The sequence below is a fragment of the Miniopterus natalensis genome, chromosome 9 (assembly GCF_054644295.1).
Source record: "Miniopterus natalensis isolate mMinNat1 chromosome 9, mMinNat1.hap1, whole genome shotgun sequence".
Classification (NCBI taxonomy): Eukaryota; Metazoa; Chordata; class Mammalia; order Chiroptera; family Miniopteridae; genus Miniopterus; species Miniopterus natalensis.
The window spans coordinates 67,226,274-67,239,249 of NC_142089.1; the positions used below are offsets into that span (position 1 = coordinate 67,226,274).

General features: G+C 43.5%; 1 protein-coding gene and 1 non-coding gene across 2 annotated transcripts in view; one reads left to right on the forward strand and one right to left on the reverse strand.

Moving 5' to 3' along the window:
• JARID2 (jumonji and AT-rich interaction domain containing 2) overlaps positions 1-12,976 on the reverse strand; it is a 242,501-nt gene that overhangs the window by 45,801 nt on the left and 183,724 nt on the right. Inside the window, exon 5 of the mRNA XM_016205347.2 lies at positions 1,274-1,450. Coding sequence (XP_016060833.2) covers positions 1,274-1,450 — 177 coding nt within the window. The remainder of the gene's footprint in view (positions 1-1,273; positions 1,451-12,976) is intronic.
• On the forward strand, positions 12,611-12,759 carry LOC148092498 (U12 minor spliceosomal RNA). The gene has a single exon (XR_015715132.1). It is a non-coding gene; the product is annotated as a U12 minor spliceosomal RNA (small nuclear RNA).

The window sequence follows — 12,976 nt, forward strand, 5'->3', positions numbered from 1 at the left end:
TACCGTCACAGAGAAGTACGAAAAAGCAGCTTCCTCTCCACTTTCTTGTGTGAAAAAAGTCAACAATCCCAAGGCCCAGCTTGACACCACACAATTACTCTGCCCTCATCCAGGTTACTCGTTAGAAAATCTACTGTCACACTTGCCCATTCTTCACCCAAGTCAGAAACCAGAAGGAAATGGAGATACTGTCTCTAGGTTTTACTTTTTGGAAAATTAGGCATGGCAGAGAAAGAAAGAGCCCTCGCCTCATTCACAAACTGTGCCCCACCTTGTCTTTCCACACTTTAATCTCAAGAATGATGCTGATGCTCGTCAGGCACCTCTAAAATCACAGAATGGTGGGTGAGGGGTAGGTGTGGCACAAGACAAGAGCACCGTGGGCCACCTATGTGGCAGGTGTCACACTCTGGGCCCTCTAATGCATTCTGGAGAGTGGCAAGTCCAACTGCTCACTGCACGGCTCGGATGCCCTCTGACACCAGCCCACTGTTCATTAGGAAGCAATTAGGCATCGGCACCTGGAAAATCTAATCAAGCTTGGAGCTTGGCAGGTGCTCTCAGAAACAGAAAAGTTGTTTTCTAAACGTGAAGAAGGCCTCCTCTAAACTCCAGACAGAACAAGTAAGTTGGCTAGGGCAGGTCCTGGGTAAGCCTGGGGTTTCCTTTCTACACTACGTCCACCTGCTAAGGTCATAGTAAACTGATCACAAAACTTTCTTCATGAAATCTTGACCACCCAATTGGATGAAATCTCTTCCGATTCCTAGTATCTGCAGCTCTTATGGAATTTATCATCATCTCCACAACATAACAATACCTATACTCATCTTGACAATCTATTCATCTAGAACAGATTTGACTATACTGTTATACTAATCTCTTTGCCTTAAAGTGCCCTGCACTTAGAGAACTAGCTTTACCACTAACAAGCTATCAGCCTTCATCGCCATCTTCTCAACAGATGATCTGTTCCAGCTCTCTCACCCAAAGCTTTGGATTTTTTTTCTCCCCCCCCCCTCAATATGTTTTTACTGATTTGAGAGAGAGAGAGAGAGAGAGAAGAAGGGAAAAGGAGAGAAACATGCATCGGCTGCCTCCTGCACGCCCCCTACCGGGAATCGAGCCTGAAACCCAGGCCAGGGGCCCAGACCAGGAATTAAACCGGCAACCTCTTAGTGCACAGGACATCCAACCAACTGAGCCACACGGGCCAGGGCTTTATATCTTTTTCTTTCTCTTTTTTTTAACTCAACATCGACACTGAACCTACCATGCCCATTGTGGACGTGCTTGTGGGTTTTTCCTTTCCTGGGGGTTGACTGGCATGAAGATGAAGCATTGTTGGTGGCTGTTTTGACGTCTTCTGTCTCATCATCTTCCTCCTCAACGTCTTCCTCATCCTGAGAGCTTCCAAAATACACCATGCTATTGGGCAGCGCAGGAGAACCTGGGAGGTTTAAGAAAGAGAGCTCATCGACACAGGCCTGGATGCTCAGCCTTTCAGAAGGAGCATTACAGACAGACATCTACTAAGTTACATGCCTAAGTCCTCATGACTGAGCAGACAAAACAAAGTATTCATCTCTACTGCCATTTTTACTTATTTTTCAAATACCCTCCCCCCCGAAATATCCTCCATCTGCATCCTTCTAACAGATTTCGAGCAAAATTCCCCCAGAGGGGGATGATACCATTCACCAAATATAACAAAGCAAAATTTTTTAAATTTCACCTGAATAGTCTGGGGATGGAGGGAAGACCACCAAAGATTGAATTGAGAAAAAGAAAAAAAAAAAAAAATCAATAAAATAACAACATCTAAGCACAGTGTTAAGGACAAGAGATTCTTCTGGGTTATTGCCCAAAATAACTTCAATCTTCTTCCTCATAAAATATTTCTCAGACAGCTACTACCAAGTAGTAGAAGAAGTAATAAATATGTGCAATTCATTTCTTCTCTTGCCCACTTTACTGTGAATGAGCTAATACTCTGGTCTATCAATAAAGATATAAGTAATCAATTTGCTCTCCTTCCCAAATGAAGATCTCACACTACATTCGTAATGGTCAAAACCATTCCTGTCCAAATCAAAACTATATGCTGCAACAAGGAGGTGGGAACGAACAAGCAGCAGCAGGGGCTGGAGTGGCAAACCAAACACCCACCTGCAGAAGTGCCACAGAACAGATACTTCCAGTACCTTTCCCTTTGCTGCAGTGATGACCTTCCAATATTCAAAAATTATGGAGGTCTCACCACTGGGTGGAAATGAAACTCCAAAGGGATGTATGTAGCAAAAAAAAAGAAAAGACCCTCGGTGGCTAACAGAATTGGATACAGTCTGACAAAAGCCATTTCCAGGGTTTTGTGTATGTGTACCCCCTTCCTCCCACCTTTTGATTGTGTCCAGTTAGAAGCAGGATTTCAAGATAAGAAAGGTTCTTAAAACTGACTTTGGGGGGGAAATCATTTAATCATATAAGAGTTAGAAAGGAAATATCTAGACGTATTTCCACTGGAACACCATGTCCACTCTTGCTCTAAGTAGTTTCACAATAAGCACAAGACTGACGATGACAGGAGGAAAACAGGGACGTGTGACCACTCCAGCTTCCTAATCAGAGCTTTTCAGTCAGGACTCGCCACTCACAGGTAACATACCAACTGTCGGGTCCTTCTGTCCTAAATCTAACTTTATAACTACTTAAGAAAAGCAGGAGGAACTTTTGTCATTTACTGAAAAGGAGTTTGTAGTGAAAAAGAAATTTAACCATAGGCTGCAACTCATACTAGTGTATAACATGACATAAGCAGTGCATGTTACACGCTACCAGACAGAGCGGGAACTTCAACACCTGGAAGTTATGAACTCAGCAGTTAAATTTCCCTCTTTGGTAAAATGAAAGGGGAAAGGTTAAATAATCTCTTCAAATTCCTTCAGATCAAAATATCCATGTCTAATTTCTCCTAAAGAAGAAACTTCCTACACTATACCTCAAACACACTGACTGGTGGTTGAAATCAGAAAGCTGGGCTAGTCTCGAGAAGAGGTTTCTGTGCAGGCCCTGCAGTAACTTCAGCCGCCGACTCTGCCACCTGTTGGACGGAAGCAGGGTTTGGGCACATCTTTCAGGAAATAAGCCATTGCCCCTCCAGCCTTCCTCCTCCTTCCCACAGCAGAAAATGCAATAAATTCTGCAACTGAGGCCATGTGGGAGTAATGTGAAAATAGGGGAAAGACTCATAAAAAGATTGTTCCAAGAGAATCAGGTAAAACCCACTGGAACACATGAGAGAGGAAACTGGGAAGTAACTTCCACTAAGGATATTTTAAAATCTCGATGTTGGGTGAGCAGCATGAGGCAACAATCACATTCCTTACCCTCAAGATATGGAGAGGATGGGGAGGATATTAAGTTTATGTTCCCAAGAACTAAAATGGAGAAAATGTCAAGAAGCTCAATTCAGCATCCAAGTTTCATTAATATCCTAAACAAAGTGTATAGGGTAGTATCTTCAACAAAAGCAGAAAACAACCAATCTTCTTAATAGATTTGTTTTAATAGCTTCTCAGTAAATATAAATCAACTGAAGTAAGCCACTAGGTATTCTAAAAGAAAGCCAGAGGCTAATATTAGAGAAATGTAAAATAGGAAACAGACAATAATAAAGAATAGAAGAGGCATCCAGCCAGCGTGGCTCAGCGGTTGAGCACCGACCTGTGATCCAGGAGACTGAGGTTCAATTCCTGGTCAGGGCACACGCCCAGGTTTCAGGCTCAATCCCCAGTAGGGGGCGTGCAGGAGGCAGCCGATCAATGACTTATCATTGATGTTTCTCTCTCCTCTCTCTCTCTCTCCCCCCCCCGCCCAATCAATAAAAATATATTTTTTTTAAAAAATAGAAGGGGTTCTGAGGGATTCACTCTTCAACTGAAACTTAGACGAGTACAAAGTCTTTCTGATGGGACTGGCTCTGCAGTCAGAAAGGACACAATTTCTTCTAAGTATGGGGGCACAGGGGATGGAAGCAGATTGCCTTCCATTAAAAAGGTGATTTGAGTTCTATTCAGGTGATTAACATGTTGGTCTGGATATAAGGTAAAGCACCAACAAAGAAAAAACAGCAATGAAGGGTTCTTACACCAGATGGGGGAGGAAGAGGCTAGGATAAAAAAGGAAGGAAGACTCCTAGGAGAAGGGAAAAGTGGAGGAGAAAGATCACTGCTCCGTAATAATCAGCTTCAGGTGGGGAGGGGCGTCAACTACTAATGGCCCTTAGTTCAAATATCAGGCTGGCACTCACTCTTTCCTCTGGCAAGCACCACTCATCAGGATCACCACTCTCCCTGGGTATGGTTAACTCTCCTTCCAGGTTTTGTTCAAGAAGCCACTGACAACCCATAACCTGCGCACCAGGAGTGGCCTCATGAACCGTTAGCCTCTCCCCACAAGGAACAGGCCTCCAGAACTTGAATGAGCCCCTGACACCACTAGTCAAACTGAAGCAACAGAAGAGACTAAATCCTACAGATTCTAATGCTGTGGACTCCAAAGCCCTGTCTCAACGTAGCTGTTGTAAACCTCTCTAAGACCCCACTGGCATGTACGTTAGCAAAGTAACGGAGAGGCCAAGCTAGCAGTGCAATCCAGGAGAAACCACAGCACAAAAGCAGCTTTCTCTCTCGTTGAGACAAAACCAGTACAAGTTTCTCATATTTCATAATCAAGACAACTGTAATATGCTAATACCTAGAAGATAACTATATAACAACCTCAGATATATTAAACAAAAAGCATCTGAGAAGCCAAACCTAGTTACAACATTCATATGGAATGTATTTCTTTTAGCTTCGATAAAAGCTCGATCCTCTAATTTACAAATAAGTTTAGAGGAGGGACCTGCTAGACAGACAGACAGACAGACAGACAGACACACACACACACACACACACACACACACGATGGAAAGGATATTTTAAGACCCTAACAGCACACAGAAGTCTGGGCTATTTATCACTGGTGGAAAATTACCCCACATTCCTCGTTATCGAAGGGGTGAGTGGGTATATTACATAATCATATTAATGCTGAGTCAACAGAAATTTAAATTAATATTTAGTATCTGAAAGTAGAAGTGTGTTTTTCATTAAAAATTGTTTGCAACTTACAGATCCTGGCACATAAGAGGTAAACTTCATCTCTAGAAAACTGATTAGAAAAATTTCTTTCCTCCAAATGTCAGCTGAGGCAAACATTTGAAAAGCTCATTATGGGTCCAGCATTCAGGAAAACGAGAATGTCGCTACAGGGATAAAAGTAACTGGACTAGAGAGCTGGAAGAGACATGATTCACAACTTGAAAATGCTTCCTGAAAAGAGACCTTCCCTTCCACAGCAGGGCTCACCTACCACCTGCTCCAAAACACAGCAAAGATGTGAAAACATGAGGGTCTCAGAAAGGGCTCAGCAGACCTCGTTCGAGTCCCTCGCTGTTGAGAATGAGGTGAGCGACAGCGAGAGAGGCTGGCACACAGAATTGCCTGATGTCTCCTTTACAAACAGTAGATTCAGAGAGAAGTCATCAGTGAAAAGTGAGGATCTTACTAGGGTTCAGGATTGCATGTGTGGGTGTGGGTGTGGAGGGGTTTATACCCAATAAATTACAAAAGTGTATCTAGTGTATACAATTTTCAATTAAAATTACAGGCAGATTTCTCTCCTGATTATTCAAGTGCATTAGCAAATGTGGGGGGAAAATCTGAACTTGGATCAGATCAGTGGAATTGGGAGTGGAGAACGCATCTGCGCTTTGCCAAAGCCGTATTTCATTACTCCTCAGAATTAGCTGGCAATGTCTCCACAATATTTACTGAAGTGAAAACCAAATGTTTTCATCTGGACAAAAATCAAACTGTGGTATGTTACAACCACAACAGAAATCATCTTAATCCAAAAGCTTGCTTTCTCTAATTTGGGCTGTGGTTTCTATAAAACTGGATTCTTCTCCATGGATCATGTACACATACATCCCTTCTTCCCATTATCTTCCCTCTCCAGACCAGTTCTTCATCTTAACAAGCTAAACATAGCTCAGCTCTATTTTGGAAAGACCCTAAAGGGATTCCCTGCACACCATCATTTAGCTGGGGAGTCAAATTCTGTAGCTTGACCTCATAAACTCAGGGTTGGCCCACTGAGTTGACATTTTCATGACTGATCTTTAGGATACACAAAGAGAATGAGAAGTAAGCAGCCCGACTATCATATTAAACTGAAAAACAAGACTTCAAAGTGAACTGGGAGGGACTGGGTAGGGGGAGAAAGACATAGTTATTTACTGATTTCCTAAGTTAGGAGAGGAAAGCTCCATCCATTGAAACTAGAGGGTCACAGAAAAACTCAGTTGCAACAACTGCCTGGGTTCATTAATCCAATTCTGTATGTACTAGGCACTGCTGTAGGCACCAGTGACTCAAACAGACCAGGTTTCTCCCCTTGCCCTGCGTACCCTGCGAACAAGTGCCCAGAAAGGCTAGGGACAGCTGTCACACACTGATGCATCTCTCCGTCTCTTCCAGGTTGTCCTTAACAACTTACAAAGGAAGAATTTACCACAGGATTTCCCAAACTTCATCCACTCCCATATACCCCAACGTTACTGCTATATCCAGATAATCATGGGCTTCTATTTTCCTTAAAGTAATTCCCATTCATGACTCACAGGCTTATCTCCATTGTAACAGAAAATTAATTAATATCACTTCCCTTAAAGAAAAATAATGAAAATCACAACAAATATTAAAATGCTCAGCTAAAGTCATTTCTGACACCACCAGGAGTACATACAGCAGAGCCTGGGAACAGCCTTCCAAGCCAAGGCCAAAAACAAAGAGGACCCCCATTCCTCACAGAAGAAGCCTGTGCAGTGAGGCCCATCCTGGGTTTACGTTTTCTTTTTCTGTGCCTATGTCAAAAAAAAGAGAGCCAATCACTGAAAGGAACTCCGCATGGAACCCAAAACAGGATAAAGCATCAGCTCAGCAGTCAGGGTTATGTTTAAGACTCAGTTTACTTGTCTGTACAGAAAGCATTACATCTTCAGTCATGACAACTATGGTGACTCTAAAAGCTGGAGGCAACATGCAAAAGCACCCTAAGCAACTCACACCTCAGTGGTATTATTGGGCTAAGACACGGCTCCAGTGAGAAAACCTCGTAACTATAAATGCAGACTGTCGCTTTACACAGGTAGGAGCAGAGGCAGCCCTGTCCGGTTTGGCTCAATGGTTAGAGCATCGGCCCGCACGGACTGAAGGGTCATGGGTTTGACTCTGGTCAAGGGCATGTACCTGGGTCACAGGCTCAATCCCCAGCCCCGGTTGGGGAACGTGTGGGAGGCAACCAATCGATGTCTCTCTCTCACATTGATGTTTCTATGCCCCCCCCCCCCAAAAAAACAAAACAAAAAAATCCTCAGGCAAGGATTAACAAACAAACAAAGAGCAGAGGCACTCTGTTTCCTGTCTGCTTTCCTAAATGGGATAGTAAGCACGTTGGTGACAAGTATATAGGGAGGTGTGGAAATGCAAAATGAGTTCATCAGTTAGAATTTCTGAAACTTGGGAATAAGTGTATGGCCAGCCTTTTCCTCAACATTCCTCCTCTCTTCAGTCACAGCCCTTGGGCACTGGCCTAGGCACACGTGTTCCCAGATGTGGCGATCTGATCCCACATTCAGGAAATTCCCCGCGTCAGGGCACAGGGCCTACCTGCAAGAGCCCTAAGAGGACAGGCCCAGCAATGAGAAGGAACCACTTTCCCTCCCAACAAGGTCACTTCCATGCTGACCTGGCTGACAGCAATGAGAGAAAGTATCTTTTAATTAACAGCTGGAATACTACCTCACCATCTTTTCCACATTGTTGTCTATACACGGGGCTTAAAACATACACAAGGACACACACATTCCGTCAAATACAATGGGGTCTCTGGATCTCTTTATCTCAGTGAATCCATAAATCACACCATACAGCAGCCATGAGGGCTCAGCCTCCATCACTTCTACCCATCGAGTTTAGAAGTGGAATAAGATAGGAAGTAACTTGATCAAGAACACACAGCCACTCTCTGAACACTGAAGGCTGTGCTCGCCTCACTATGCGGCAGGTCCACAAATCACAATGGAAACAATAGTGGGGGAAAGGTCACCTTGCCTCTGGGACACAGACACCAGTAACTTCAGTGCTGTCAGAATATCTACGCCTCAAGATGCTCAGCAAACAAACAGGACTATCCCTACTTAAAAGGTTTTTCCTCATCTATGTTATATTCTCTACATGGATTTCAGAAAGGACTGAAAAATTTAAGGGAATCTCTATGAAGTAGGGAGAAAGCCAGGAATGACTGGGAGCCTGTGTCCCCAGCCACTGGCAGGGAAGGGGGGAGAGGGGGGATGCTTTATCTTCAGGGAGGGCACAGCCTGATCGGAGGCCCACTGGCCTGGAGTAGGGCCAATCCTCAGAGCGAAATGTCTTGGAGCCTTGACAACTGATCAAGGTCTCTAAACAATTAAAAGGGACCCATCCTTCCCCTCCTCTGCACTTAAAAATTCCATGGTTTCATGTTTCTTCATAACTAGCCTGATAAACTATCCTGGCAAACAAATCGCTTGCTCAGCAAAACTCAGCCAAGGAACACAAAGTCTACTGAAAAAGCAGGCACATGAAGAACAAGGCTGATCTGACTTGGAGAAAAGAGGGTAGCCACCGAAACCCTCAGGACAGTGAGACACCATTCTGGAGCAAACTCTCACTGTAACCATTTTCAAAAATTAAGATGCAACACCGCTCAGAAGGATCCATCAAAAAAAGTTGTGTACCACTCTGACCCCATGCCTTCCCTGAAGAGCTCATATAATGTAAAGCGTTCCCATTTGCTCAAGGAAGTTCATTATTAGCACCATAGTGTTCCTTGCAATTGGAGGATTACTTAATTGCTTTCTAGCAGGTTAATCCCCTTTCATTCTGTGACCTCTAAATCACCCCAGGCTTTTGCATTTGCCCTACTTAAAATTTATTGTCCTCAATACCCAAAGCCAGTAAGTACTCTATCAAAATATGTGCTCCTTGCCAACAAAGCTGGCAACTGTCTTTAGAGAAACGCCACTTTTCTAGTACCTGCAGTCTGTTCAGCTGGTCTTTTAGATTGTTCCTCCTAAATTTCAAATCAAACCCTCCTCTCTGTTACATGTCTGCCTAAGCTCTCTGGGAAATGGTGAACAAGTAAAGTGTACTGGGAGGCTACCATAGGTGCCATCTGGGCCTGTTTAACTCCACAACCATGTGCTACAGACACTGCATGCCCATCCTACAAATGAGGACACCTGGGCTGAGGCTGCTGCCTCCATTGGGATGGCCTTCCTGCAGCCTCAATTCTCTGCTGAGCTGCCAGATCATCTTACTAAATAAAGGTTATATTAAGTCACCTCTCAGCTCAAGAACCTCTGTGGTACCCTCATATCTAGCCCAGGGCCAGGAGAATCCAACACATGTAACTTCCTGGCTTTAACTTGGGGCACTCCAAGCAACACACCCCAACACTAATCCATGCCCAGGCAGGGCTTCTGCAGAACCCCTTCCCAGCCCCACCTCCTTTCTACAAGGCCAGCTCAGTGTCACTTCCTCTCTGCAACCATCCCAGGCAGCCCTGAGCAGAGCGCCACTTCCTTCCTGCTAGCAAGGTGCACATCTCCTCCCTGGAACTGTCACCTGTCTATCGCTTTGGTTTCTTTCACCTACCACACTGATACTGCTTTCCTGCTTCCAGTCTGTTTTCTAGGTGTCTGGCATATAAAAAAGATTCAATAAAAGCGTGCTGAATTAATTAGCAATTGAATGACAGCTGAACACTAAAGAGTCTCTAAGACTTGGGAAACAAAGGCAGGCGGTCCCAAAACAGAAAAGCACTGCCTCATAAAGGCTGACAGTGCGGTTCTTGACTAGGAACACCTCCCCCCGCCCAGCTCTCTTCATCCAGCAATGCGGAACTATGGCACCCAAGGTCAGAAGAACCACGTGTGTGGGTGTGTATGTTTCAGGAATCCCCTTTGGGAATCTACCTTGTTTGCAGGGCCCTATAAAAAGAAAAAATGTAAATAAGAGAATCATTTAAACTGCCACTGCTCTGCTGTATTAAGCTTTTTAATCTGTTAATAAACACAGTCAGAACAAAGAGAAGACGACAGAATTTATTAAGAATAACAAGACTGGTGACAGAAAATAGAGCGATGGTATGAACTGCTGCGTCTAGCATGCGGCACATACCCCTTCTCCGTGTGTACCAGTAAAACATACTAATTATGCCTCTGGTAAAAGACATGTGGACACCCTTCAAAGCAGCTATTTAAAGATAAATACACTGCAGGCGAACACTTTTGGCCCTGCTGCATGGTTCATTCCTTCTCCTTCCCCTTAAATTTTAAGTCAAGATAGGAAAGGAGAGAGCCTTGCCAAACTTAGCCAAAAAGTCTCTGATGCCTTAAAAAAGATTCTTAAAGTCTCTAAAGCTTTTTAATCCTTGAACGACTGAATGGCTAGTGTGTTTACACACCTGAACTAATCCCAGTATTATTAATGGTATACAGGGTTCCCCCCCCCCCCAACCCAAGCAGGTGTTCATTAAAGACACTGTGGGGAGAAGGCATGGTCTTGGGATGGTCAGGGGTCCTTCTCAGGGTCTCAAGATCTATTCTCTTCCATATTCAAATTAGTGCCAAGCTGATTACAAGTAGTAGTTTGGAACTGGAGGAAAGAAGGATCTGTAATCCTTGGTAACAACACCACTTCCAGGTCTTTCATTTGATTCTACGTTTTGTTCCCTATAAATGCTAAGCTTATTAGAAACTACCTTCTATACTCCTAACAGTGCGCACTGTCACCCAATGGTGATGGAGTGACTGGACTCCTTCATGCTGAACATGGAGTTGGAGCTCTGATAAGCTCTATTTGGTTTGGAATCCACACCAAAAAGGAACAAACATAATTAGAATGCACAGTATTGTAACGGGCATTGGGTTCCCAACTGTCACCTTCTCCTGAAAAGACTTCAGGAGAGGCAAAGACTTAAGTGAAGATGTGTCACATCACCAGCAATTGATGTCAGAAAGTGAGAAATATATCTAAATGTAAATACAAAGTTAGGTAAATGATGTCGCCAAAATGGAACAGGTATTCATGTGACACTGTTAACCCTTTGCGGTTGTTTGTGTACTCTCAGCCACCAAAGCTTTTTTACCGTTCTGGTCGTATGTCTGCTCTCAGCCACCACAGCAAGGAACCGTACGAATCTTAACTCCATTCATGTATCAGTTCATAATTTCTCTGAAAGCTCTTAATTCCGAACAGTACGACACCCATGTCCAAATTTAATACGACCGCAAAGGGTTAATTCCTATGACACTGGAAAGTCAGAGTGCAAAAATAAAAATACAATGCAATGCCATTTCAGGGAGTGACCCTACCACATATGCACATAGGAGACTTAGAAACAGTCTCACCAAGGACAAGGTTAACAGTGGTTATCTCTGGGAGACTGGAGGGAGGGTATTTCAAGCTTTGGGGTTTTTTTAAGTGACTCTAGAGAGGAAGGGGGAGGGAGGGAGGGAGGGAGGGACTGAGGGAGAAAGGGAGAGAGACAGAGAGAGACAGAGGCAGCCAGCTGCCCCAACTGGGGATCAAACCCTCAACCTGGGTATGTGCCCTGACCAGGAATCGGACCCACCACGCTTTGGTGCACAGGACGACACTCCAACCAACAGGGCGAGTTTATTCTTTTGCCTACTTTCCCATCTTCTCTGTTGATATTCCCAAAAGGAACACGAAATACTTTTATAACAAAAAGAATATCTTATTATTAATTTAAAATTTTAAAAAATTATTGAAGTACTACTACAACTTAACCCTTACCTCTTCAGAACCAGTTTTAATTAGCTCAAGCAATTACGTATTAAAATATGCCACCTAATGCCACCAAATCCATCAGATTTCCAAAACTGTGAGGGTATCACAGGAATCAGCAATCGTTTTGAGCTTTTAGACCCAGATCTGGTAAACACACCTGACCTCACAAAAACATGTCTTTTAAAATAAAGCGAAAAATGACTCATCCTTTTTAAAACCACAGATCTAAAAAGCATAGGAGAAAGAGTAAGAGAGTACAATGCTCTGCAAATCCTTTATATTAGCTAAAAACATGTAACAAAACCTATTTTACTGCCTGTATCATAAACATAGGAAGGCATTTCCAGTGCTCAGAGCATTTTTCCAAAATTGTTTCATACATCTAGATTTTTCACTTATTAAACCTATGTTCCAATGCCTTAAACTTATGAGTAAGTGCCTGGCCAGCTTGGCTCAGTGGTTAAGCATCCACTTATGAACCAGGTCACAGTTCAATTCCAGGTCAGGGCACATGCCCGGGTTGCGGGCTTGATCCCCAGTAGGGAGTGTGCAGAAGGCAGCCGATCAATGACTCTCATCATTGATGTTTCTATCTCTCTCCCCCTCTCCCTTCTTCTCTCTGAAATCAATAAAAACATTAAAAAACTAAACAACAACTTATGAGTAAGGAAAATAATTATTCAGAGTCACACCTGAATCCTCACTGCAAATGTGAGAGGAAGTTTTGAGCCAGTAAAGGTTGCCCCTAAGGTGACCCACTTACTTTGCAGGATGCCTGGGAGTCCCAATCTGCCCGTCCCTGGGGGAACACACACACACACACACACACACACACAAACAAAAAACCTTTGTTCCTTATGACAACTCAAAGTATATTATGGCTTTGAGAAAACATGACTATTTTTCTCGAGTTTTGAAATGTTAAAGCTGGGTACCTGGCAACATTTTCACTGGATGACATATACTTGAGCAATAAGCACACCTTTCTAAGTAAAGGTCCTCTCCAAATTTTC